Source organism: Harpia harpyja, chromosome 14 (genome assembly GCF_026419915.1).
Source record: "Harpia harpyja isolate bHarHar1 chromosome 14, bHarHar1 primary haplotype, whole genome shotgun sequence".
Lineage (NCBI taxonomy): Eukaryota > Metazoa > Chordata > Aves > Accipitriformes > Accipitridae > Harpia > Harpia harpyja.
The window spans coordinates 28,991,771-29,018,473 of NC_068953.1; the positions used below are offsets into that span (position 1 = coordinate 28,991,771).

At 39.5% G+C, this 26,703-nt stretch overlaps 1 protein-coding gene across 4 annotated transcripts in view; it reads left to right on the top strand.

Annotated features, from left to right (window-relative positions):
- The first annotated feature begins 4,878 nt into the window (after positions 1–4,878).
- The window catches only part of SCG3 (secretogranin III), a 29,468-nt gene continuing 7,643 nt past the window's right edge, over positions 4,879–26,703 (top strand). Inside the window, exons 1-11 of one of the 4 annotated variants that reach the window (XM_052807839.1) lie at positions 4,881–5,300; positions 5,991–6,043; positions 6,622–6,664; positions 6,759–6,974; positions 8,025–8,167; positions 9,333–9,494; positions 9,819–9,996; positions 11,881–11,997; positions 23,690–23,773; positions 24,390–24,518; positions 26,623–26,691. In XM_052807839.1, the coding sequence (XP_052663799.1) occupies positions 5,216–5,300; positions 5,991–6,043; positions 6,622–6,664; positions 6,759–6,974; positions 8,025–8,167; positions 9,333–9,494; positions 9,819–9,996; positions 11,881–11,997; positions 23,690–23,773; positions 24,390–24,518; positions 26,623–26,691 (1,279 nt within the window). In that variant the 5' untranslated portion in view covers positions 4,881–5,215. Of the gene's footprint in view, positions 5,301–5,990; positions 6,044–6,621; positions 6,665–6,758; positions 6,975–8,024; positions 8,168–9,332; positions 9,495–9,818; positions 9,997–11,880; positions 11,998–23,689; positions 23,774–24,389; positions 24,519–26,622 lie in introns of all 4 variants that reach the window. The other 3 variants (XM_052807838.1, XM_052807840.1, XM_052807842.1) reach the window with 3 other exon arrangements.

Here is a 26,703-nt window from a genome sequence, read left to right on the forward strand (position 1 = left end):
CTGCCCGGGCGAAGGGGTGCGGGAGCAGGAGCGGCCTAAGCGGCCTCCCGCCCGCGGGAGCTCTTCTTTGGCAGCGTTCCAAAAGACGTTGAATGGCGCGTGCCGGAGGAGAGCGGTGTGATAGTTCGTAGATGCTTGTGAAGAATACTGTTCTTAAAGCGTGGGCGGGAACATCGAGAGGTTGGTCTTGGCCGAGAGGCTCCCAGAGGAGCTCTTCCTGAGGCGGTTCCCGCGCCCCTGGGGGTTTGGCCCCTTGGGAAGGTTTTCAGCGCGTAGCTCCTGGGAACTACCTCTGCGTTCACTGCTCTGCGAATGAAACTGGCTTTCTTGCCCGTGAAAAGCAAGGTGTGAATTTGTAAGGTTAAAGATGACAGCTTTTTCTGACTCTCTAGATACCGGTTTTGCCATTTTGTAACCCTGTGCCTGTCAAATTAAGGTTAGTTTTATGTCCCCATAGCTGAACAGGAGTAGTTGCAGTTGCTAAATGAACAGAAGCCTTGTTACTTTTGGTCATTTGGTACCCAGAAAAGTGATTTCAATTAACAGGAAAAGCTCCTCCTTTTTTTGTCAGGCACAGGCCATATCCCGGCTCTGCTCTGAAACGCCATGACATGCCTTCTACTCCGTACATGGCTGCCGCAGCACTGCGTGGCTGGGATGGAACTGGGCATTCACCTGCAGAGCAATGAAATGAACATGTGAAAGAAGGGTGCCAGATAACTTCCATAGATGCTTCACACTACAAGGGAAAAAGTGCATCTAACCCAGTCGTGTTTACCTGATTGGTTAGGATACGCCTTTCCAAATTTGTGTAACGAAACCTTGAGCCAATTGCAACAAGATATATTCAGATAGTCTTTACTGTCATTTTTAACGGAATTGGTTTTCTCTCACTGTTTTTCCTGTGAACACAGAAAAAGCATAGTGCCACTTAAATATGTGAGTCAATTGTCTCGCCAAAGACAGCAGACTAAAATAATACTGTATCTGTGTAGTTTTGGATGCTTAATTCCGTTTTAGAAACCCACGTATGCCTTTTCCAGTTATACATATTTTTCTGAAACAAAATTACTTGACATTTTCTAGTTTGTATTTCAGTTCAAAGGTGATTTTTTTTTTTTCTAGGAAGGGTGGGGAAGAAACTGAAGTAATCCCTTCTGAGCCATGTGTTTCCGAGGAAAAAGTATCCTTCCATCTCCAACATACATCTGGTCAGAAAATCATGCTGAAGTTCAAAGCTATAAATTGATTTGTTATCAGAAAAAAAGCCAAATAGGAACAAACTGAGGTCAGTAGTTTTAAAAGTATTAAAAGTTGGCATTTCCTTGAAGACAAGTGGAAAGATTTGGACTGGTATTTCTTAAAGTCCATTTTACAAAATTAGTCAGTTAAGAATATCTCAGTTACGAATTGCTCATGTAAAGACATCACATTGTGTTGTAGAAGCTAGAAAAGCTTGTAAGCTTTGCAGACTGAAAATGTAAGTTCAATAAGCATACGTAAAGCTGCTGGAACTTGAATAAATGCTCAAATCTCAATAGCTTTGACTTTTTCCTTTTATTTTTATTGATTCTAGGGTCTTAAGTCCTTCCCTTTGCCTTAGGTGGTGGACAAATAAATGCTGTATGTAAAATGACTTGTAGAGTGCAACCCTCAGGCTTGTGCGCGATTAATTTCTCATACTGTTGATGATTGCATTGAAATGGAGAGGACTATTCATAGTGCACACATATGTGCAAAATACACGACTTATTGTCAGATTATTATAGATATATCTAATGCCTTGCATAAAGATCACCAGTAACTCTTCCAACATTTTTTTTTTCCTTTTAAGCCTTAGACTAGTTAGTTATCATTTAGCATAATATGAGATAAAGTAGAAAAAGCAAATCCACAAAAGTAAGGAATGTCTACCATCTAGGCATAAACTTGGCAAGGTGGGTTCTTGGGTTGTTTGTGTTTTTTCTGCTTTCATCTGCCTTCTGTTTTCATCAGCTAGATGAAAAACCTTGAAGTGTGGTTATAAAACAACTGCAAAAATAGCACTGAAAGGCTGCATTTCAGTTATTTCTCTAGGCTCCATATCAACTGCACTCACCACAATAAAAAACATTCTAATTGCCATTCCTGTAAGTTCTCCTTGGCATCTGATAGGCAAGTGGTATTCTTTCTGGCTCATGAATCATCACTGGAAATAAATAGTTCTAGAATAGAAAATGGGTTGATTGTGTATGAGCCAAAATAGAATCTAAATGAGACGAGCTTATGCTCTTCACTGTATTGTATCTGTGCTGGAAAGAGGAGCGTGTAGTAGTAGATGATGTAAATGATGCCAAATGAAAACAGAGATGTAGTGAGAAACAAAGGCAGCACTTTTACCCAGTCATTTTTCTATGATGATTAAACATATTTTGTCATAATTAGCAGAGATTAGTCACATGTCATACAAGCTTACCAGTGCACTAGCAAGGAGTACTGGGCCAAATGTGCAAAACCAGAGCATGGCATTGCAGGTGTGCTCTCTGCTTGCCAGTTACAGCAGGTGTCTGTGAGTGCATTGCCTCTCTGTGAAGTCTTCGTTAAAGGGAAATGGTTTGTCTCTGAAGTTTTAGGCTCGGCTTTCCTGGCGTGGTTTGGTTTTTTTTTTTTGCTTGCAATTCCAAGAACTAGAGTGGCTACTGCAGTCATACTCTCTTTTGATGATGGCAGGTTTTGAATTCTTTTCTCTCCCCACCATCAGTCCCAGCCCCTACAGAGTCCTTCTGCACCGTTTCTTGTTAGAGAGGCTTGGCAAAGCAGGAGGCGATTTAGCACTAAGGAAATAACAAACCGTATGGAATTGGGAAATAGTATAGAAAAGATTTCACATAAATAGAAACATTTATTACATAAACAGAAGCATATTGTGTAAAGTAAACACATCTGAACACAATTAGACGTATCGTTATGCACAAAAAGCTGTATGTGGACGTATCACATAAATATGTATATTTTTAAGCGGCAACTTCTTTGCACTGTTGTCACCAATTAGAGTTCCTTTTCTGATCTCACTGTTTTACAGCTATCTTGATTTCAGCACGCTTAAAATACATTTACTGCTTTTGTATTTTATGGTGACTTTTGTCTGAATGAGTAAATGTGTACAGTCTTATAAATGGATGCATGTTTACAATGCATTGTGGGAAATGTTCAAGTGTTATAGAAGTAAATATCAGGAAGGGTAAACGGAGAGGAAGTACACATTTTTTGAACACTGAGACCGTTAGATAGACAGTGAATTGTTGAATTAATACAAAACTGGGATAGAATATCCAGCCACATTGAAGTAAGAATTGATCTTTTCGTTTTTCTATATCGGTAATATTCTTAGTTTTGAGATTCCTGTTGGTGTGTATACATATGCTAAAGATGGCAGGGGAAGAGGTTACTCTACGCTTTCTTGCGGAAACTGCTTATCTTCTGTACTTCTGAAGAGAGGGAAGGTTCAGTTTAGTATAATAATTTTCTGTGTAGGTTATCAGGCAATGTGTAAATAAGGCTATTTTGTTCTTACAACTACGCTTGAAAGGTTTTTATCCAAAATATCCTATAATTCCTAACTCTGGTACAGCTCCAAGAATAGGAGCCCGACTATAGGTAAGGATTCTGGCATTATCAGTGCACTTCTGAAAGTTATTTTCATTGCTTTGGATCTGGGGATCGCACGCAGATTAATTTATAGAAGTGAGTCTGATGTAAACTAGAGCATCAGATTTTATCACTGTTTCATCTAAATTATATGCAAAGGCTTGGCTATTAAATACAGTGGTTGCTAACAGGGAAATAAAAAAGAAATTGCAATTTTTTTTAGTGCTCGTGGTCCAATAAATTATCATTCTCCTATTTTTTTGTGTTCTTCCCAGCTTATACTATAATAATATTATACCTTGATACAGGGTTGAACAGTTCCACTGTGTTCCTGGTTTTTAGTTGTAAAAGCACTGATCCTCTTCATCTCTTCAAATAGAGTTTTTAGCCATTTTTTTAGCAGTTAGCAAGTATTGAGATTTCTGACGTCAAAGTCAGCTGACCCCTGTATGTATGCCTTTATGACTACAAACTGATGAGGTCTTTTCTGAAGACAAACCACTGTGATTTATCTCCCATTTTGGAAGCAGACCCTATAGTTCCGAGAAGAGCTACCGCTGCGATCCTTTGTTCTGCCATAAAACGGTGCAAATGTCTTCCTCTGATCCCTAGGGATTTGTCGATGTTCTGTGTCTGCAAGGGCTAAATTTTAATTTATGAAAATGTTCAGAATTGGCTTACATGCCTATTGTCATTTGTGCTACTGCTTCTTTTAGTTCTAGATTTTAAAGAGCAAGATGCGCTATAATTACACTTTTGACGGCCTCCCTTTGTAGTAAAAAGAATCATTGATGACTGTGCCTTTACCGTGCAATTCAGCCCCGTGGAAAGGGCTGAAGCAGATGCGAGCGATTCGTAGGCCTCCTCTGCAGGACGGAATTTCACTTTTATAGCCCCCAAAGCGTGCGCAACCCAGCCTTTCCTCCTGCGCTGGCTTCAAACCAAAGCTTTCCCCGCGGATGTGGTGTCCGGGGTGGTCGAGCCGCTCGCCTCTTCCCGCAGCCCGCTGCCCGAGCTTGCCTGGCGGCTAAGCCACGGCGTTCAACCCGGGGCGAGGAGCGAAGGCCGCCCCACGCTGCCCCGCGCTCGCGCATCCCCGGCGGCCGGCACAAAGCCCCCCCCCTCGCCCCCGCGGCCCCTCTCTCCCGGGGAGGCGGCGGTCCCTCCCCCCCCCCCCGGAGAGGGAGGGAAGGGGCTGCGGCTGCCGCGGCTGCCGGGGCCGCGGGAGCGGCGCGGGGCGCGCATGCTCCGCCGGCCGCGGCCCTCCCCCGTCTCCTCCCCCCTGCCCGGGGCCGGCGGCGGGGACGGCCTCGACCATTTCAGCGGGCGCGGGGACGAGGGGCCGAGCCCGCGCGGCAGCGGCTTTCCCGCAGCGCGGCGGCCGGCTCGGCTCTGCGGCTTCAGCACCGCGGCGCTGGACAGCGCCCGCCGGCCTGCGGCTCCGCGGCGCTGAGCGCCCGCCGGGGCCGGGGGCGCGCAGGGGCGGCGCGGGCAGGAACCCCCGCGGGCGAGCGGGCGGGCGGCGGCCCCGTCCCCGTCCCCGTCCCCGGGCCAGGCTCGCCCTCCGAGGGGGCTGGGCAGCAGCAGGATGTTTCTCAAGCTGGCGGTCGTGGTGCAGGTGCTGTCGCTGCTGGCAAGCCGGGCGCAGGGCTTCCCGAAACCCGGGGGCAAAGGTAAGCGCCTTCGTTAAGACCTTTTCGCCGGGGTGGGGAAAGTTTTGCAGGGCACAGCTAGAGGAAAGTCAAAACTTTCCTTCCACTTGGCTAAAAGCAATTAGATCCTAAAGAAACAATATTCCGGGCGAAGGCGCTGGATCGCTGAAGTTGCAGTCTAATACTAAAGTGAAGAGATAGGTGCCGGTAGAGGGAAAAGCTCTGAATTTTTTTCAGTCTTTTCCGAGCAATGTTTTCATCCATTCTACAGCAGTTTCTGCACAAGTCTCACTCGCTCGCTCCCTGTCTCCCCTGCTATTCTCGATGTAAGAGATTTTTAATCTCTTGGTTGTGCCAATCCGATTATTGCTATTTTAGTCAACCTCTTACAGCATTTTTTTCCCCAGTTGGTTTAAGAGTTTTCTCATCAGAAAGGGGTTACTGAGTCTGTATCTGCATTTCTGTTACATCTTTTGCAGAACCTCTCCCTCTGCCCCAAACAGTCATGCTTTGTTTAAATGTTTGACTTTTTAATTGTATTCTCATTCTTCTAGGAACATTGCATTTTTTTACAAGAACTAGCAGTTGGCATCATATTTAAGACACCGTGTTTTATGGGAGAAAATTATAGATTAAGAAGAAATGTGCTGTCTCTTTGTAGTCGCATGCATCATATAACTGAGTATATACGTGTGTGTGTGTTTATTCTAGATAAAGCTATACACAACAGACAATTAAGTGTAGAAAGACCTTTGGAGGAACAGGTAAGTGAAATAAAAAATACTTACAGTGGGTTTTGGTTTGGGTATTCCCATAATATTTTGAGCCTTCAGGTACCAGATCCATGAATATCCTAATGGCTTAACAAATGAGTTAAAAATAGATTTGTCAGTAAAGTCAATATTGATGGGGTTGGGTACAAAATAGAGTTTCAATAATTTTTAAGAACTGGCATATAGAGTTTTACTGTCCAGCATTCCAAAAGCCGGTCATTAGCTCCAACAGCTCACAGGTGTGTCACCCCTTTGTATCGACATCCTAAAGGATTATAGCGGGAGCTTGGATTGAAGAAGGAAAATATATCTGGCATTTAACTTAAAATGGAAAGTCTATCGCAGCTTCTCATAATGTCTGATTCTGATCAGAGGATGCGGTGGTACTGACAAAAAGTGCCAAGCGCTTAATCATGGTCTACTTATGAAGGCAAACTCCTTACTAAGAGTGAAGATCAGGCATTAAGGCTTCTGCTGATATTGATAAATTAAGAGATCACATGTTTTAGTGTATTTATTCCTTCTGCCTGTTTGTTGTTTTGTTTGTTTGTTTTATTTTTGTATATCAGATTGCTGAAGCTGAGGCAGACAATAGGAAAATAGCTCCCACAGGTAAAACATCTTTCCTGGTTTTATAGCAATATTCATAATGGTATTCAGAGAAGTGTAAGATTTTATGTCATGTGTGCATTGATGTATTTTCCAGAAAATAAGCCAGAGTTCAGGAATTATTCCTTTGTTGATGACCTGAACCTGCTAAAATCAGTAGCAGAAAGAGAGAGGAATGAAAAGGAGAGGGAGTCAATTAGAAGCTCTTTGTATGAACAGCAACTGGCCATTGATGATGCGGACTCCACCAAGAACCGCAGGCTTGTGGATGACTATGACTCCACTAAAAGTGGGCTGGATTATAAATTCCAAGGTATTCTATAATCAACTTTCAGTGACTTTTAGGTTAGACTTCTCTTGCAAACTGATTGCAATCATGAATGTTGTGCTTACCACTAAACATGAGCTCTATTTGTTACTGGAGTGCAATTTCAATTATTTCCAGTTGTGGAAGCTTGTAGGTTTTGAAACACAATACAAAAGAATTGCTGTTGATTTTCAGATTCTTCTTCCATGGAGGAAAATCCAACTGTGTAATTTGCATTATGTTTTTTAGCAATTTAGATTTGATGGAAGGAAAACAGGACATATTTTTAAATGAAAATATATTTTTTCTGGTTTGAAAGCAAGAAGTACTTTTATAGAGAGCTAAATCACATATATTTGTTCCAAATGTTATGTGCACTATTAGATAATTCTCCTCATCACAAAGCTAAAAGGAGTTACTGAAGGCCAAAGAATACTTGTCTTTACTACAGGAGTAGTTAACTGACTTGCAGTTTAAGTGAGTCCTCTGAGAGTTGCAAGCAGCCTTTAGCTCAGGATATTTTTAATTATATCAAAGTATGCTGATCACAGACCAAAGCTTACTCATCATGTTCACTTTCTCATTGGTCACAGTGATATTATTCGCCATAAGTAATGATTACATAATTAAAACTTCATTTGCTGAAATCTGAACAAGAAGATAGTATGCTGTTTGTCATGGTCTGTTTTGATCTAAGTGGCCCTACAATGAAAGTAGATACTGGGAGAAGGCATATAAGCAGATACATGAGCGGTGTTCTCTCATTCTTACAATTTTTTCTGTAAACAGGAGAGTATGCTCCTGATATTCATCTCTGCTCTTTCAAAAGAGCCAATCAGAAAGACATTTTTCAGATGTGAAAAATGGACACAAAGAACTTTTCAGTGGGACTGATGTCATGGATTCCAAAGTGTATATTAAAGTATATTCCTAATGTGTCTAAAAAGTGCAGCTTTGTTCTGAAGAGAAAAAGATGTGGGCAGATATTTTTTTACGAGATGTCTAATCCAAATGAGTTAGGACAGTCAGCACACAGTTAAACTGTAATCCTTTTAGATGATCCAGATGGCCTCCATCAATTAGATGGCACTCCTTTGACTGCTGAAGACATTGTTCAAAAAATTGCTGCGAGAATTTATGAGGAAAATGATAGAGGAGTGTTTGACAAGATCGTTTCAAAACTTCTAAATCTGGGGCTAGTAAGTATCTTGTTAATACTTCATTTAGCTGTTCTGTGGGTTGGTTTAATGCTCTTTTAAAAAACAGTTTGGGTGAACACTGTGTCCAGCTAATAATGCTGACTTGAGTGAAAATGAATGGGATTCAGGCTCCAGGCAAGCTTTTTGGCTCATTTGGGCACATTGGTTTAGTTCTGCAATAACATTGTTGTTCCTGTGATGGCTTTGCAACAAAATAGGCCAAACCATGGAATGTTTCTGATGCTGAGAAAACATTCGCTCATTGTAGTCCTCCTATGTCTGCCCTCATTTTTCCTTTAATTTCTTTTCTGATTCTCACTGAGTTCTTTTGTATTATCAATTTCTTTTGGATGTTTATGGGGAAAGGTCTGAGCTCATTCCTATCCACCTACTAATTATTGTCATCAGCAGACATAAATTGATGCTGGTTATTTGAGGATACATTTCTCATTATTACTGATTTTTAGGAAGACTGGGTTTGTTTGTGACCTCTAGATGTCTCAATGGTTTTAACCATTGCAATATGGGATCCTTATATTTTAAAATACTAACCTTATCTTTTCTGCACTAGATTTTGCAATTAGCTATTGCATGCTGAATCCCACTGATTGCAAAGGGGGCTGTGGGACAGCTGCATGGTAAAATTCTCGCTGTTACGAAGCAAAGAGAAAACAATTTGATGATGCCGTAGAAAGCTGTTTGCTTTTTCCCTCTCTGTATTACTGTATTCTGTTGTAGTTATTCAATTGTACATAGGTATGTTGCAGAACATATGTATTTATAACCCCACACACACATATATACACATATAGGTATTCCGCACTTGCAGCTCCATCTTTCAAGCTGGACTCCACTGTGTTAAGCCCTATATGGGTTTGTTTTCCTATTGGAGGCTATATGAGTGGGTGGGTGTTTTTTGTGTATACACACATATCTGATGTGTGTTTGTATGTGTGTGTATACACATTTATATAAATATAGACGTATATATATCTATATGTATACACACACACACAAGTGAAGGTATTACACCTAATTTGGCTGTGCTCAGCTTTGAAGCAAACATATTTGAAGCAATCTATTTACAAAGCTCAGGTTTTATATTGATGTTTAATCTAGGAAACCCACAATATTCTATAAGTACTCTGCACAAATATTTTAACAGATCACAGAGAGTCAGGCCTATACCCTGGAAGATGAAGTGGCAGAGGTTTTACAACAGCTAATTGCAAATGAAGCAAAGGATCGTGAGAAGGAGTCTGAAGATTTTTATTACCCTCCAAGCAGAGCAGACAGTGATACAAAAGAAAAGCAACAGGAAAGAATGGTAATTTCTTAGCTAATCATTTTGACTCACTTGCCTAATGGTACAAGTAGACCAATACACAGCTTTGCTTTAGGGAATAATTAGTTCAATCTGGAAACTAAAGGTGTTCTTAAAGAAATTCCATCAGACAGAAAAATTAATCATGAGTTACTTTGAGGTTTAAGCCAGATGCCAAATTGAAATAGCTTTGAGAAAATAGTATAGTCTTCACTTTGTAATTAGGAAAATGTTGGCATAAGATTATGATGGTATTTATTGCTCTATTAACTCTATCACCAAAAGCATTGTGCTTATAGATATTATTTTTTTATGTCTTTTGTGGAGACACCAAGCAAAGCTGGTCAGGATAGTTTCATTAATGGAGAAATTGATGATACACTGGATAACACATGGTCATCATCTAATATCTTGGAAAGAAGAAATGAGCTGCCTTCTGAAGATAATTTTGAAGACCTCCAATATTTTCCAAACTTTTATGCACTATTAAAAAGTCTTAACTCAGGTGAGTTCATCATGTGTTTACAGGAATATTTAGGAAAAAAATTAGAAAATTAAGATTCTCTCTGTTTTCTCCTACTCCTTTCCCTTCCCCACAGCTTTCCTAGTTGCAAGAGACCATGTGCTTTATTGAGTATGGCAAAATATTGGGAGGAACAGCACTCAGAACTGCAAACTGTGGGACCTAGATAGCCCTTCCCATCTTGTGCTGTATGATTCACGAGTCCTGAATTCTTTTCATTCCCATAAGGGCATGATGAAAAACTGGCAAATTGTTTTCTCCAGAGATCTTTCCAGTAACATTCATGTCTTCTAAGCCAACAGAGATACAAATAAGCTACAGTAGAATCCTGACAGTGATGGTACCAGTAAATGAGTCTGAGCCTCCCAGCCTTTTCACAAACCACAGGTTTGCTGTTTATTGCAATGAAAGCTCTGCACGTCTCTTCCGATTCCGGTGCTAGACATCATTGCCTTCCAGTTATTGCAGGCAAGATTGTGGCACCTTGCCACAGCCCCTTTGTCAGCATGCTCTACCACACACCCACTCTCACTCTCTGCAGCCAGTATACCTTCTGCTCTCTCCAGCACAATCAGCTACAATTTATTCTGTAGATTCCTTGTCCTGCAGGAGCCTTAATCTTGCTCCAGACTGCCCCCGTAAACACCTGAGTGGAGAGCTAGAATGAAAAACCTGAGGATATATTTTGCTCAAGTCCAACCTACCAACTTCATATTCTTCTTCCTGTTCTTTTCATTTTCCCATGGTAGTTTTGCATGCTAGTTCTTCTCCTTTTTCAACTCACAAAGCAGAAAGGCATGCTGGGTTTAACAGGTTATCAAGCAAATAGAACCAGGTCCCACTGGCTGCACATCTCTGCCTTGTCTCCTGCTTTATGCTGTTCACGTGCTGGCTTGTATCAAGCTGGAGGAGAGGGGATTCAAATGCATCCTACAGATGTGTGTTAAATTGCAGGCAGCAATAAAAAACCTGTTCAGCAGCTCTCTAAAGGGGCTGGCCCTCTGCCAAGGCTGGGAGTATGTTTCTGACTGTCCCTGTCTGACAGTGCCCCTAGCTCGGTTGGGTCCTTCAGTGATAACCTGGGGTGCGGGAAGAGCTTGCGTAACAGTGTGATGGGGGAATTTCATGCTGCTAATGCAGAAATAGCAGTAATATTGTTCAGCAGATAAACACAGTGAAAAAAGAAAGGTAAGAAGCGGTGATCGTGAAGAGAGTCAGAGATACATATGGGCGAGAAGGATGGATTTTTATAATGAAAAATCATTGTTTGTATCCTATTCTGGAGTCATGATCCTCCCAACCATGTAATATTATGTTGTCCCAGTACCTGAGTCATGGTCTTCTGCACGGTAACGATCTCATTTGAGACACTTCATATTTTTGTCATTGAAACCATGGATCTTGTAGGAGAAAGGATCTCTGAGCTATATTCCTCATACAGAGCCAGACTGGTCTACTAAGTATTTCACAGACAAATAAAAGAAAAAGACAGAGACTGTAGAAAACTCTGCCTGTATCTTCTGACCAGCAGTTTGAACTCTGTCAAGTCACTTCATCTCAGTGTGTTTAGTGTTCTTATCTGTAAAATGGAATTAATACCATTTGCCTTCCATAACATAGACCTTCAAGACAAAAAGCTATAAAGAAGAACTGAACCCTGAAGTTTTAAAGTATATTCAGCTGTACTTTGCAGGAGCAGTTTAAAGGGAAACATATATAGGAGTTGTCTTTGCTAATCCAGCACAGCATTTTCTTTTTAGTGAGTAGGTCATTTTTTATGCATGATGTTTGTGCAGAGTTTGCAGAACTGAGTTTTTCCAAGTTGCCTGAAGTCTTTGACTAGTTTTGCTCTATCCCCTCACACAGAGACGGAGGCAAAAGAGAAAGAGACCTTAATAACTATCATGAAAACCCTGATTGATTTTGTGAAGATGATGGTTAAATATGGAACAATCACACCAGAAGAAGGAGTTTCCTATCTGGGTGAGAGTACATACTTTATGCAACAGTGTTATTAATGCTATGCTCTTACTCTACCAACAATGATAATTATATTTTCACCTTCCTTGCTCTTATGAGTCCTGTTTCAGACTTGTTCATTCAAAATGTCAAAGCTGTACTTCTAAATGATTGATTATTCATTATAGCAGTGTTGAATTCCATACAGCTTTAATATTTCCATCTAATGAAGGAAAGGTTATTTATCAGGTATGTATTTAGAGGATTATTCCACTTCTACACCTGTGAAGTGCGCTTGATTTCAATGGCTTTATGTCAGGGGAAGATTAGGGTTTTGCTAAGTTATATTGAGGTGGATCAGGTATCTGCATTTTCCAAAAAGAATCCAGCACTTCAGCACCTTTAATCTGTCATCTGTAAGTAGCTAGAGTAGACGAGACCTAATGCTATGGTCTTCTACCAAGTAGAACTCCTCCCATCTATGGAAAGTGTTACATCTTGGCACAGGAGTAGTTTTTAAAGCACTCTTTCCTGGATCCATTTTAGAGTCTGTGGCTATGCAGATTTTGTAAAATTGTTATAAAATTTCCAGAAAAGGGATTTAGGAACAGCCTGGTTTGGGATTTTTGTTTTGTTCTGTTTGGTTTTGGTTTGCTTTGTTTTCTCACACACTTCTCCTGGCTTTTACTAACTCGTTTATATTAACTGTTGGTAGCCTTTCTACTAAAACAAGCAGAGCTACAGAAGAAAGGCTTATCTGCGTAAGCTCTGCACAACCCTTTCATTTTTCTGAAGTATTCCTGGTCTGAGTTAGCCTGAAAAGTTTTTGTTTACGTCAGGGCAATTTCTCAGCTTAATAAATCAGCCTGTCACAGAGATAGGACTGGCAATGGTCTTTCATGACTTCTGCTGGCTTGTTTGATAGGGACCATTGCAGATACATGATTGATTGGTGCAACTGTAACTGTACAGATTGATTATCAATTACTTGGCTAAAAAAAATCCAGTGGATCGTGATTCACATTCAGTGCATGATTGCACCTCCTCTCTAAAGAATTCATTATATCTCTGACCAAGATTATCCCTTCATTTTCTGTAAGAAGTCCTTGAATTCTGGAATATTTGGACAAGTTTATTTTTTTATTCTCTGGCTGCCTGTACATTTATTTCTCTGGCTGCCTGTATGTTTAAAGAAAGATGCACATAAAGAAACGGTTGATTACAAGCACAGTGGTTTCAGTGTCATTCTACAAATAAAGATAATATGGCTTGAGCAGATATTGCCCACAGTGATAGTGTTGTGCCAAAACTTAATAGGCTAAATTCATTCCTGACGCAAGACCACTCAGATAATGGAATTACACTAGGGATGTGTTTTTCCTCCTAAAATTCAGGGCAGTTGTTCACAATGGCTTTACTTTGAGTAAATAAATACTGTAACCCTGGAAACAAATTGCCATGATGACATAGTACAGAGGGCAGGGATTAGGTTAAGAGTTTCAAAGGTCTGATTTAGTCTGGATTTAAAGTAAGACTATCAACTGATGTATCCAGACCCTGCCTTGCAAATGAGTGATTTATGCAGAGATAGATTTTGTATTCCATCAAAGCAACTTACTGTAGTGGAAAAAGCTTTCTCATAGGTCTCAAGTTACTTCTGCGGTATTCTTTTTTTAGACTTGCTGTTGAGAAATTAATTTAAAGCTGACCATTTATTGAGCTAATATTCTCAAATATTCAAGAACAGCAAGCACAGTAGAATCTTAGCTTCTTGCAGTATCCACAAGCACGGCAGCAGTTTTATTGTCACCTTTATTCAACTAAAAGTTACAACATAACATACCCAGTAATACTTAAATAGGTACTGTGTTTCTTGGTGCAGTTCGGGCTAGGGGATTGATGCCCAGCTGTGTTTATTTATAGCAGATAAAGGAATTAGTATGAATGTCTGTCAGAGAGAAGAAACAATAAAAAAAATTGGCAGCTTTCAGTTGTTTCCTCAGTCCAAAATCAGTGAGCAGATCCCATGCTAGTCGGTGGAAAATACCAACTGGGTCTGTGCAGATGGATTATATCCTGTCTCTGTTTTATTACAGTAGGAAACAGCCTAGACTACTTTTCCCCACTCTGTGGCTGAAGCCATGCATAAGCTGTGTCCCTGAATTATACATTCAAAATAATAAATCATTTACTGAATCGAGTCACAAGCTTTTGTGCCTCTCACACAGATGCAGAGACAGTAAATTTGAATGCATATTCCAGTAACAGCTGGTTTGGGATTTGGAAACCACAGCATTATGTCATCATCATTGTATCCTACTCTAGGGGAAAGTATCTTGCTTCTGCAGTGAATGATGTTATTAGGTTTAGCTTTAAGTTACAAAGGATGTAGGGGCAGTGTGGTGCAAGAAAAACATGCACACACACACAAATGCAAGGAAGAAGAAGTTCATGTTTTAATACACATATTCAATATTATGTAATACATATTTAAAAGCTTTCCATATGCTAAATATAATATGTAACACAGAACCCAGAAAGCCAAAAACAATGTATACCTATATATGAAAGAGGAGAAAAAGTACTGCCTACCTTTTACAGTACGTATTCAGAAAGTAGAGCTCTAGAGGCATCAAAGAGAGGCTGTAAAAAACTGATATAAAATGTGTGTTCAGCTGAAATGCATCACATTTGATAATTACCCTGCTGGGGCAAAATGCCACTACCTTCTATCACTCTACTTTCTTAACTATGAATGCTGTACTTTGATGTACTGGGAGCAAATTCTTCTGTGGAGTGAAAGCCTCATGATATGTTTCTATCCTGTTCAAAGGCTTTCAGAAATCTTTCTAGAAAGCCTACCTGCCCTCTGAAGATTGCAAGCTGCTTTAAAATCATTTTTGCAATTAAATGAATGGACAAACATTGTTGGTACAGAAAGCATAAGGTAATTAATCATATGACATAGGATCACAGTTACACAGGTGGCTTGTGAATTAGATCCAATGGTGGTATCAACTTATCCAGCTATGGTTTGATTGTCAACATCCAGCAAATGCTGCCCAAACAGCTGAGCTCTCCTTGCTTGCCCCAACCTGCTAGAGGCACAGGCTGTTATCACTGAACAGGTTGAATATTGGGAAGGACTTAGGACAGTTATTGAAACAATGATTACGGTTGGCAAGGGTGCAGTGACAGAGTGGAATCTGCACGTAATGACCAGTGGAAAGCAGCAAGAAGCTTTCAGAGAAGTTATGACTGATTCAGCGTAAAATATTTCATTATTCATAGCATTCATACTGTTTCTGTTGCATAAATAGCTGATACTGAATTTTCCCTGCAGAACTGAAAGGACTATATCCTTCATGGAGCTGAGTGCTTCAAGAGAAAAAGTGCTGTTCAAGCCTATAGCAAAACTCACTTTGATTTCAGCAGAGCAGAATAAGGAATACATTGCATACATACTTGTACTGTTTGAATATTATTTTGTGAATAATATCGTACTTTTCTTCATTTTCCTTCTGTCTGTTGAATAGTGTCATGGTGGAGATTCACTCTGATAGCTTTTCTGTCAGAGCCGTCTATCACAGACCAGATAAATATTAAGGAAAAGCTTCATCTATACCACACAAAGAAGAGGAATTTTTTGTGTGCTGAGTAACTTTTCCTGTGTATGCCAGGCTATCTAGCTAATTTTAAAATGAAAGCATATCAGTCCACTACTATCCTAGTAAAAGCTCTATTTATAGTAATTGTGTAAATTAAACTATGGTTTTGTAATACATTTATTTTAATAATATTGTTGTCAGCGTAGAAGCAGGAACAAATGGGTTTTGCCAGTTTGTTTGGATACACCTGTAAATCATCTCCCACTAATAAGACCAAAATAATGAGTAATTTTTAGAACCATTCTAGGAAATATTTTTAATTAGAGCCTAGTGGACCATAACAAAAATGGAGCTTTCAGAGATGACAGACAAATTCTTAAGAGGCACCAGTGTGTATGTATGAATTCTTTTTACACAATACATTGATTATTTTCTCCTGCTGTACACTGCTTACAAGAGTAGATTTGTAGCAAATTTATCCATTGCCACCCCAACCAGATGAAAGTTGTGTTATCCAATGAACTATTACCCTAGAAATTAGTTATGTGCACATTGTATTCTTGTGGAGTTCTCATTTATTTACTAGTACATGTAGCACAAACTTTTGCCATCAGTACTTTCTCTATCTCACAGATATATAGAAGCTTCACTGTGATACTGCATATAATGCATATTTTATCACATCTCATGACTGAGGTTGGTCATTTTGTTTTCAGTTTCTAAATCAGGGCTTCTGTATCTTCCACAACTGAACAATGCTGGAGAAGAGAGAGAGGCAAAGGACTGGGAAGAAAATTAAGTTTAAGCACTTTGTAGCTTTGCTCTTTCTGAGGGGGGTCCCACTTTTCAGCTCCTTGTAGTAGAGTGCTTAGCTTACTGGAGCCACAGTGTACAACACACAGCCCACAGCAGACTGGTTGGGGAGCAAACCCCCCCTTTAATTAGGAGGGAAACAGAGAAATTGCTCCAGCTCATCAGTATGCAGTGTTTGAGTTACAGCTGCCTCCCTCCATAGACCAAACCAAAGCCACCTCTCACACCGCCTCCCTTTGGCTCTGACTCACTGTCAGAATCCACACTCTCCCCCGTGACTGAGTAGGAGATTGTGTTGGTTAGAAATGGGCATGAACAGATGTCTCTGTTTACCTCTTCTACCCCTTCATCATTTGTTCTCCATGGACAATTGGAAAGCAAACGAAACTGCAGGATGCACTAGCAGTAGGGAGATGGATGGTTCATTCGCGAACTATTGCCAAGGTCTATGTACACTCATTAGTTTGGTCCTTTTCTAAAGTTACTGTTGGGATATTGTTTTACTATAATACTCTGTTTTAGACTGAGGCTGCATGAAAAAAATCCAGGGCAAATAGAAGAGGCAGAAAGTCCCCTATGTTGATTTTTAATATGTCCCTGCCTCTCCATGCTAAGGAATATGGAATAGCTCTTCTGCCTCTCGTGTTCACACTCAGTAGCCTCCACAGCTCCACTTGTGATGAAGGCAAAGCTCTGCAATTTCCCTGGCATAGGCCACTGCATAGCAGACACAATCTGGCCTTTTCTTGGGAGAGGAGGGCTCGTTTGAATACTGTGACTAATCCCTGAAGTTCTCATCAGCACAGATGCTGCAGGCCAAAGGTCTGATCCTGGTATTTCTTTAGTTAGGCAAGAACAGGCACAGAGCCAAGAGTGTGAGGCAAAGAGCAGATCACAGCACAGACTGGCATCAGCTTTCCCCTACTCACTGTCTCCAGAAGCAGATGCTCCCTGATGCAGACCGTGTGATTTCAAAGGGGTGAGGGAAGGTGTGGCTAAACCAGTGCCAGAGGCTGCAAGTGATATATGGACAGTGTCATGTGGACCTTTTGTTCTTTCCTTCATTTTGACCTGGGAGATGAAGAGCACTGACATTATTTCATACAGGGAACTGTTCATGCATAATACCTTCCTTTTCTTTTTTAATGTCCTTTTTTTCCAAAGGGCTCTTCGTTGCTACTGTAGGTTTTCTTCATAAGCATTAAAACCTTTAATTGATTTTCCCTGTCTGCATTTCCCTTTGGTGATTTTCCTTGCCCAGTATTACTTTATCATATGACTGATGCATACAGCTGCCAGTGGGAGTTATTTAATTTCAGGCAGCTCTCTTTTCTCTGCTATTTATTTTGTATCTATCTGATGAACTAAGGTGACACAGATGGTAGTATACTGTACTGTTCTTAGGAAGATCAAGGACGCTCACGTATCTGAAAAGTAGAAATCAGGGACACCTCGGATGGGGGCAGTGGGCCAAATACTGAGGAGCAGCAGTGATGGTGTAAAGTATACATGAATAGTCAAACCCAAGATGAATTTGCATGGAGGTAAGATAAAAGGATGTGGGGACAGAGAGTGTGCAAAGGTCCCAGACAAGATTGGAATCTAGGACGTATATTGATCGCAGACCCCACTGCAACTTTATAATCTTTTCTTTCCGTAGCCTCATCCCATGCCTCATCCGTGTCCGTCCCATGCTACTTCTGCATTTGCACAAACACATGAACGTTTTTTGCCCACACCACTTAGATCTTATCTCCTGTTTTCCCCCATTCAGACTCTCACTGCATAGAAAAAAAATGGGCAGCTATGGTGTGAAAAGTCTTGACAACTAACCTCACAGTTCTTAAAAAACGGGACCACTACACACTACGGTAAAATGGGCATCACCTGAGGGTGACAACATGTGTGAGAGCATAGTTTTTCCAGTACCCATAGGATCTAAATTTTCTCAGATATCTTTTTGGGAGAGATCCAGTAGGTTTAGTATTACTAATGCTTTTTCCCACCACATTACATGACTATCAAATCATGTGTACAAGAACCAAAATGAATATATTACAGTTCATTCCTTTGCCTATCACTATCTACCCTTTAAATTTGCAGCTATTTCTTGCAAATATATTATCTCTTCTTCTGTTTCCCTTCACTGCTTCCTCTGTGCTTTCCCAACTGGATACTTTGTAAGAAATCTCCATCTCCTTGTAGTGTCTCTTTTGACAAATATACTGCTTCGTTCCTGAAAATCTAGGTTTTGCATTCTACCGAGTGGTTTGTGTTTCTAAAGAAAGGAGGGCAATGCTTTTCTTTTTTCTCACTGTATTTAATGGCTGCATAAAAACCCCCTTACTTTCTGAATTCAGTATCTCTCTGTTTGACAGCTGAGCACTGAGACCATAAGTTATGATTTGAGATGATGTTGTGGGTGTGGAGTAAAGAGGGTGTCACTGAACTTTCAAAACTAAGCTCCATCCCACTCCTCCAGTAGAGGCGGCTGTGTGCTGCTTCAGTCCCAAACCATCGTGCTTATAAAGTGCATGCTATCAAAATACTTAAAGTGTGTGCACAGGCCATGTAGCAGCCTCAGGATGGGAAAGGATTAGGAAAGGACTGCACCACACAGCTCTAGGAGACCTGGAGTAATGCAAAGGAAATGCCTGTAGAATATCGAAAGGATAAATCTGAGAAATAGTCTGTGAGGTAGGGAATTTAATAAGGACAATAAAGGAGACTTGGTCAGAGCTTTGTTCACCTCCAAACACATCTATTTTATTGTGTTTTAATTTTTTAGTTGCTTTTAATCTGATTGCCAAGTGATACTGCTGCTGTTTTTATTTCAAACCACTGACCATCTTGCCTGTAATCCATTTACAAGTGATGCCACTACCTGGGGTTTGTCACCTAACATGTCATTCCTCATGGCAGCATTAGGCTTCAGACACACCATCGTGACAAATCAGTCAAACAGGAAGATTCAAAAAGAAAATTCCATATCTTGACATGTAAGTCAGGGAGTTAGAAAGGAACAGGAGATTTGCTGTTCGCAGGAGATTCAGCTGGAGAAAGCTGAGACCCATCTGTAATTCCAAAATGGAGGGATTTCTCTTGTTTGTCACAGTTTAAGCAGTTTATGTGACATATGCATGATACATATACGAGCTGACTAAAGGTCAAACTCTGCTTTTGGCTACATTTGCCCATTGGATATTGACAGTTCTTGGACCTACACTCATGTAAACTAAAAGGAGGATTTGGCCAAAGAATTAATCAGGTAAGCTATTCCCCACAGAATAGTCACAAGCAAATACTGAGATGTACTGAGTTTTGTCACAGATGGAAAAAGGCCTTACAAACTCTTGAGGATCATCTACTGCAGGAGACAGAAGAGCCCTGGGAGAACTGTGCTGTTTTAATGCCTGAAATATGTGCATCTCATACAAGCAGTCATCAGCACAAAGCTTTCCGGCTGAAGCTGCTGTAGTGTATGAACTCATTAAGTAGGCTAATATTTTAGCTATTGTTAAGATTGATGTCAGGTACCATGATCATCCCTTTTTCTCCTTTAATAAACACAGCCTCTCTATGCTGCATGAAGACAGAACAGCAAAGCAGGTCTTTCTGCGGAAGTTTAATGACATGAAATCTCAGCTTCAGTCAATTTGATGAGGATAGAATGTGAAACTGCCTCCCGGGTGCAAGACAATTATGCAGATGAAAAAACCTTTGCAGGAAAATTTGCAAGAGTCAGGAAAACACCTGAATCTATCTATAGAGAAGGGTCCATTTCAGTCTTCCATTACCAATTCCATTAAATACTCAGATGGGTGCATTAGTTTATGCCTCTCTAATAAGAACAAAGTAATTTAATTTGTAATATTTTTTCACGTAGTATCTTTTTCCATGGATTTAAAGGGCATTACTGCAGTGCATTCTCCCAGAGTAAAGATAAGCATTCTGCTTTCATGGAATTCAGATTTTTAGATGCCCAACTCAAAGGACTTCAGAGTCTCAAATGTGCTGGGAATTTGCATTTTCAGATGCAATTAATAGGATCTATCGGTGTGTAGCGCCTGTAGAAACTGGGCCTAGGACGTCTCAGAATGCCTACTCAAAATAGGAGCCCTCCTGCAGCATGAATGCTTCAGTGAGTCATCCCAGATCAAAGAGCAAGTTAGAAAGTGATGCAAGGCAGAAACCAGATCTTCTGACTCCTGGTGTCTGGTTCAAGCGATGAGATTATACTGCTCCACGGAAAGCCGGCCGCCAGAGGAGTGACCTATTTTACCAACGGAGGTCACTTCCATTAGCTCAGTAGTTATTGTTCTGTTGTTTTAATTAGTGCCATTTCAAATAAGTGGCCAGCTCTGTGGAAAGGTCAGTACCTTTCTAAACTCTTCCTCTGTAAAAATTACATTGCTAGGGAAACGATACCAGAAAAGTAATCAATTCTTGTTAGACCTCCAAATACGACATGCAGTTGCTTAGCTGCTGGCCAGGCACATCTCAGCTGAGAAGATGACTCACTCCATCAGTGTAACTCAGAGCAAACATTGTTCAGCCCTGGCCTAGCTACGTATGACAAGTACAAACATGTTTTGAAACAATACCAGCTGTTAAAGACATTAATTCTGAAGGGGAAAAAAGGGCAATAAATCCTGTTCAAGAAGAATTGGGATTCTCTGGTAATATTCTCTCTATGATACATATGTAGGTACACCAGATGATCCCCATAAACATGAACAGGCTTACATGGTTAACTCCTCTGTCACGCAGAAAATACAGCTGCTTATAAAATCTTGAAATTCATGTTGATGTGCCATCCAGCTAGCAAGACAGCTTCAATATTTCTCCTATAAAATGCAGTCCTTATTAAAAGGCCCATCATATAAACTTGTCCATATCTTTACTGACAAAATAAAGCTTTGAAAATGGAATATAGTTGTTATCATATTCAGTCGATTTAGTGGCAAAGCTTGGATCATTAGTGGTCAACATTGCCATATTATACTTCATATACAGATGTAGCTGTTTAATGCATATGGCTGGAAAACAATGCATATTACTATGTTACTGTACATGACAAAGTAGTAATAAATTTTGTTTATTACTCATATATTGAACTCAAATGAAATAGTTAGCCAAATCAAAAGACTCAGAGCAACTGTAGTATTCCTGATGGGATTTATAGAAGTAACTGAATAATGGAGGAGTATAAATCCTATTGCCTTCAGTAGCATGTGCTGTATGTGGATATGTGTACAACTTTTAAACACTACGGTCTATCAACATAACAAAAACATTTGGAAATATTATCAGTATGCAGACATTTAAATCTAAAGATGTTTAAGTGGGTTATAAATCCATCTTGTGGTAGAGTCTTTTTGTTTTCTGCAAATACAAGCTTACTGCAGCAGTGCCTAAATGCATTAAGACAGAACATGAAAGGCACTTACGAATCAATGCACTTACATGTGTGGCATTTTAAACATTTAAATACTCCTATTTACTTTAAAATACTATGGTTACACTTAAAATTAAGCCTAATTTAATAATTTTGCTGGATTAAAGTCTAAAATCAGTGACATTTTTGCATTTGCATGAAATAGTGAAGGAGAATAATCTATTCACTTGAATTTACAAAGGGTTTTTAAGTTCTTAGCTGTATAATCTTATCCTAAAAACTGTGCCTCTTGCAACAGAGAAATCCTTATATTCCTGCTGGAATACTAGTATGGTACTGATTCAGGATAAAAAATAGTATCTTAAGCTCAGCTGAAAGGAATGTTTATGGTCCTTTCAATAAGCTTTGGATCAAGTGATTAGTGAGGCATCAATACCACCACTATAATTCTAGCTTGTTTTTTTTCTTCATCAGTATGTCTGATCCAGCTTGTAACCCAGCCCAGACCTGTTTAGTTTAGGGCATATGGCAAGGTCAGAAATCACATTAAAAGGATATGTACCAAATGAAAACAGTTTTCACAAAAAAACCCCTAATGTGATGTAGAATTGACAGGGTACAATCAGGCAGGGTGCCAACAAAAACTGCTTACATTTTAATTTTATGATATAGAGGACTCGGGCAGACAGGATTATGTGATTTCTCATCAGATGGCAGGCAGAATTGCTTATGGTGATCTGCCATGAAGAGAAATGTGCTTGCTAAAAAACTAATCTTTAGGTTTCAGTGCTGAGTATCTTTCTGATGGAAAAAGATGCTCCCAGCTGATGGATAAAATGTTGGCCTTACACAGAAGATATGATCTAAAATATTTACTAGCCCTATAATATCTATCCTGCCACAGTTACCACATCTCATACTGAATATTTTAGCTGTTTAAATAAAGGGAATATTGACAATTCAAAACCAAGTCTCTCAAAAATACTCCACCAACTAGCTGACATCTATCAAATTTTGGATCCATGTTTAAATGAACCTTTAAAAAAAGCTGATAAAGGGAAAGAAAATTCTACACCATGTCCATAATATCACTGAAGAAAAATGACAGATTGTAAGATGATCTGTATTTGTGAATATCTATTAAGTGTTGTGTCAAAAGGACTTTTTTTTTTCCCACATAAGCATACAATGTTTATATCTGAAACATCCGTGTTGATGAAAAGGTGCTTTTACTTTCAAATTAGATGAGTTCAGCCCTGAAATTTGCATAGAAAAACATTTTATAGACTTCTAGAGCTGTACACATGGCCACAGCTGTCTTCTGGGTTTTCAGGTAAATGCTTGACTTCAGGAACTTGGTTTGATCAGTTCAATTTACATATTTATTTCATCTAAACATAATTTAAAACCTTGTATTAGATTTCTTTTCTAATGAAACCATATAAAATCCAGACAGATAAGCAGTTTGGGATAATATTTTCCCACCAAAATGAGGCACATATTTCATAGTCTTGTATACTTTGTGAAGTTAATTAGATTAGAATAAATTGCTACAGATAGTGTTATCCATATTTTGTGACTTACGTGACTTAAATAAGTAGAATATATATACACACATTTACTGCCTTTATGAATATTGGCTCTATTTGGTACACCTATTGTCATGATTTAGTTGTTAATTTTTTTTAATAAGATTGATCAACGTTCCCTACAGCTATTAGTTTGTTCTTTTAGTGTTGGCTCTGCATTATTAATTCTTCAGAGGTGAGGATGAAGATTGTTTTTTTAGATTTCTACTTACCATTCAAACTGGTGTTGTGGAGAATATAGTATAGATTCTGCATCATATCTGTTGAAGAATAACTGGGGTTTGGTTTTGTTTTGCCTTGATTTCTAGAAAACTTAGATACAATGATAGCTGAGCAGACAAAGAAGAAGCTTGAGAACCCTTCCACTAAAACCAGAACAAAGCTACCAGCAGGTACTTATTCTACAGTTTTCTCTCCTGGAATAACACATGTTTTTTTAACCTATTCAGGTAAAAGCATGCTAATTGCTTTAGAAGCTAGACTGCTAGTTAAAGATACAGTCCCTCAGGGACCTGTAACTACAGCTTGGGTGTCTAAACACACAACAAGAGAGGAATTTTTACTTAGTTGTCCAATCTTTGAGAAGTATATTCACTGTCCTTTTCTTCAGTGGAGTCCAGACATTACACATACACAAAAGCAAGCTGTATCAATGCTTTTTAAGATGTAAATAATAAAAAAAAATCATTCTTTGTCAACTTTGGATCTAGTGAATGCAAATTTCCTATCATTTTTCCCTGCAGAAAGGAATGTGCCTTTATGAACTACATATTATTGCATTTTAGTCACCTGTATTCAGCTACTGTTTGTAAGAGCAGAAACAGGCATTCCTGTTGCCAGAGGCTTGGGCTGGAGATGACCTTTAGAAACCACTTTGAGCCAGACTCCAAGGAGGTTCTTCCTCAATCATCAGTCAAAATGTTTTACTTCCTAAAGATCGTATTGATGTGATTTAGAAGTGCTTTTGGTACATTTGATACAGAATTGCTCTTATTGTTGTTTCTTTAGACAAGAGTAGTGAAGAAGCAGACAGTACGAAGGAAGAAGCAGCTAAAATGGAAAAGGAATATGAAATTTCAAAGGATTCTACAAAAAATGAAGAGCAAAATGCAGCAGGAAACAGCGAAGAGCCCAGAGGTACAAAATATCCATTGCTTTTGCCACATATGTATGCTCCAAGTGATTGGAATCTTTTCCTATTGTTTTTCCATTGTGTGAGCGTAAATATCTTCAGTTTGTAGTTACTGGGAGTCAGCACACAACACCTTGATTTGGAAGTGTACTTACTTGCTTACTTTTAAATGTATGAAACTGTATCTCTTACTGAGCAAGGCCATAATCTTTCACAGAATTCAAAGCCCCTTTTGAGAGCAACATGAAATGCATTTTGACACAGTAGTGCAGAGAGATTTTGCTTCTTTGCATCTATGGCTTTTCAGTGAAATCAGATCATCAGGATATTCAATATTCTGAGTGAGCCCATTGATTTCTCTAGTTTGTGTTAGAACAAGCTGGTACTGAAAGGTACTGAAAAGTTGTGCAAAGTGAAGCAATTTGCATTACTCACTGCCAGAGGTTAAGGGTCATCAGCAATTAACCTGTTTTACGTAACTTTGAAAACCTATTACAGTAGGTTAGTGTCTCCGTAAGCAAACTTAGCACAGTAGTACTTTCATTATCCTAGTTGCCTCAGCGTGACACATGACGCCACGTGCCATGCTACATTAGACTGTACTAGCTGAAGTCGCTCTGTCCATGGGGTGCAAATCAGCTGCTATATCTCAAAACAAATCTGCAGAGGACAGTGTGCCTCTTTACAGTGCTGAACTTTTGAAGGAGGATGTTTGTTGGTGCAGAAACCTTTCAGTGGGTTCTTATTGCTAAGGATCCAGCATAAGCATCTCTGTTTTGTAGTCGATTAAAAAAACTGCTTATAATCTACTTTGCACTGATGCTGTTTTATGCTCGTACTTTTTTGGATGCATGTGTTTTCACTGCAGCATGCTCAGTAATGAATTGCAATAATCAAGGCTACAGCAGATTGTAGTTCATTGGTCACCTGGTTCAGTCCTGTGGGCAATGCAGACATATAAACTATTAGCCACTCACGGATAGAAGGTGGCATTTTTCCAGAAGTGGTTATTTGAGCATAGAAGAGGAAAATAGCTCAAGATGGCTGCCTAATTTCACAGTGAAGAAAAATCATCTCAATACCTGTGGGAAGTGATAAATAACATATTTTGCTTGTCTATTGAAGATTTGTCTGTTCCGTTTGGTTCAGGTTATTTTCCTTTACCTTCAGAAAAATGTTCAGCCCAATAGCTTTTTAGAAATTTAAATTGGATCAGCATTTAGTTCTTTGTCTCATCATGCAATGCCCTTTGCTCTTTCACAGAGTGACTTACTATAAAGCTAACTCTGCACTGCCAGCTCAAAAATTATGGTATATCTAATACTGTATCCACTTACTAATGGGATCAGACATGCGTAGTTGGCAGTAGTAGCCTTCTACATGCTAATCACACCAGGGTTTTTTTCCTGACAAATGTAAGAACATTACATCAATAAAGCTCCAGCCAAGTTAAGAATTCAAAATCCATTAGCTGGAATATTTCCTTAGGGGCCTTATTAGGTAATCCTTGAACTAATTCTGTCCTGTGTGCTTTCTGGTCCAAAAATAGCCATCACTTTACAATTTCAGCTATAACAAGGATTTATCATGGTAATTTTAATACATCCTTTTTCTCAATAAATATAAGTAGCTGTATTTCAACTTGTCTTTCCAAAACATCACAATCTTAGATTTGCTGTATGCTGTTAGTACTATTGTATGGAGGAGTTTTCTGACACTTTGTATATGAGCAGATACTCAAAGCTCTCAGTCTTATTTAAGTCATTCCTTGCTGTCTTAACAGCTTCACCTTTGCTGAACAATTATGATGATCAAAAATCTACAGGTTGCCTTTAATCCACATATGCAGTATCTATGGATACCACCAAAGTTATGTATAGAGGTCAAAAAAGCCATGGTCTTAAGTTTGTGGATGACAAATCTTGCACAGACAAAACCTGCTAGTCATCTGTGAGAATTTTGCCTGACTAAAGTTGACAGCACTCAGCTTTTAAACAGAAACTAAGAATAGTTTTAATCTGCCTTTGCTGTGACCAACTTCACCCAGTTAAGCAAGCTGCATCAATCATTGATGTAAGTGCCTTATTTCTCTCTCATCCTGTCCTCTAGGGAAAGCTGAGGCATATTTGGAAGCCATCAGGAAGAACATAGAATGGCTAAAAAAACACAACAAACAAGGTAACAAAGAAG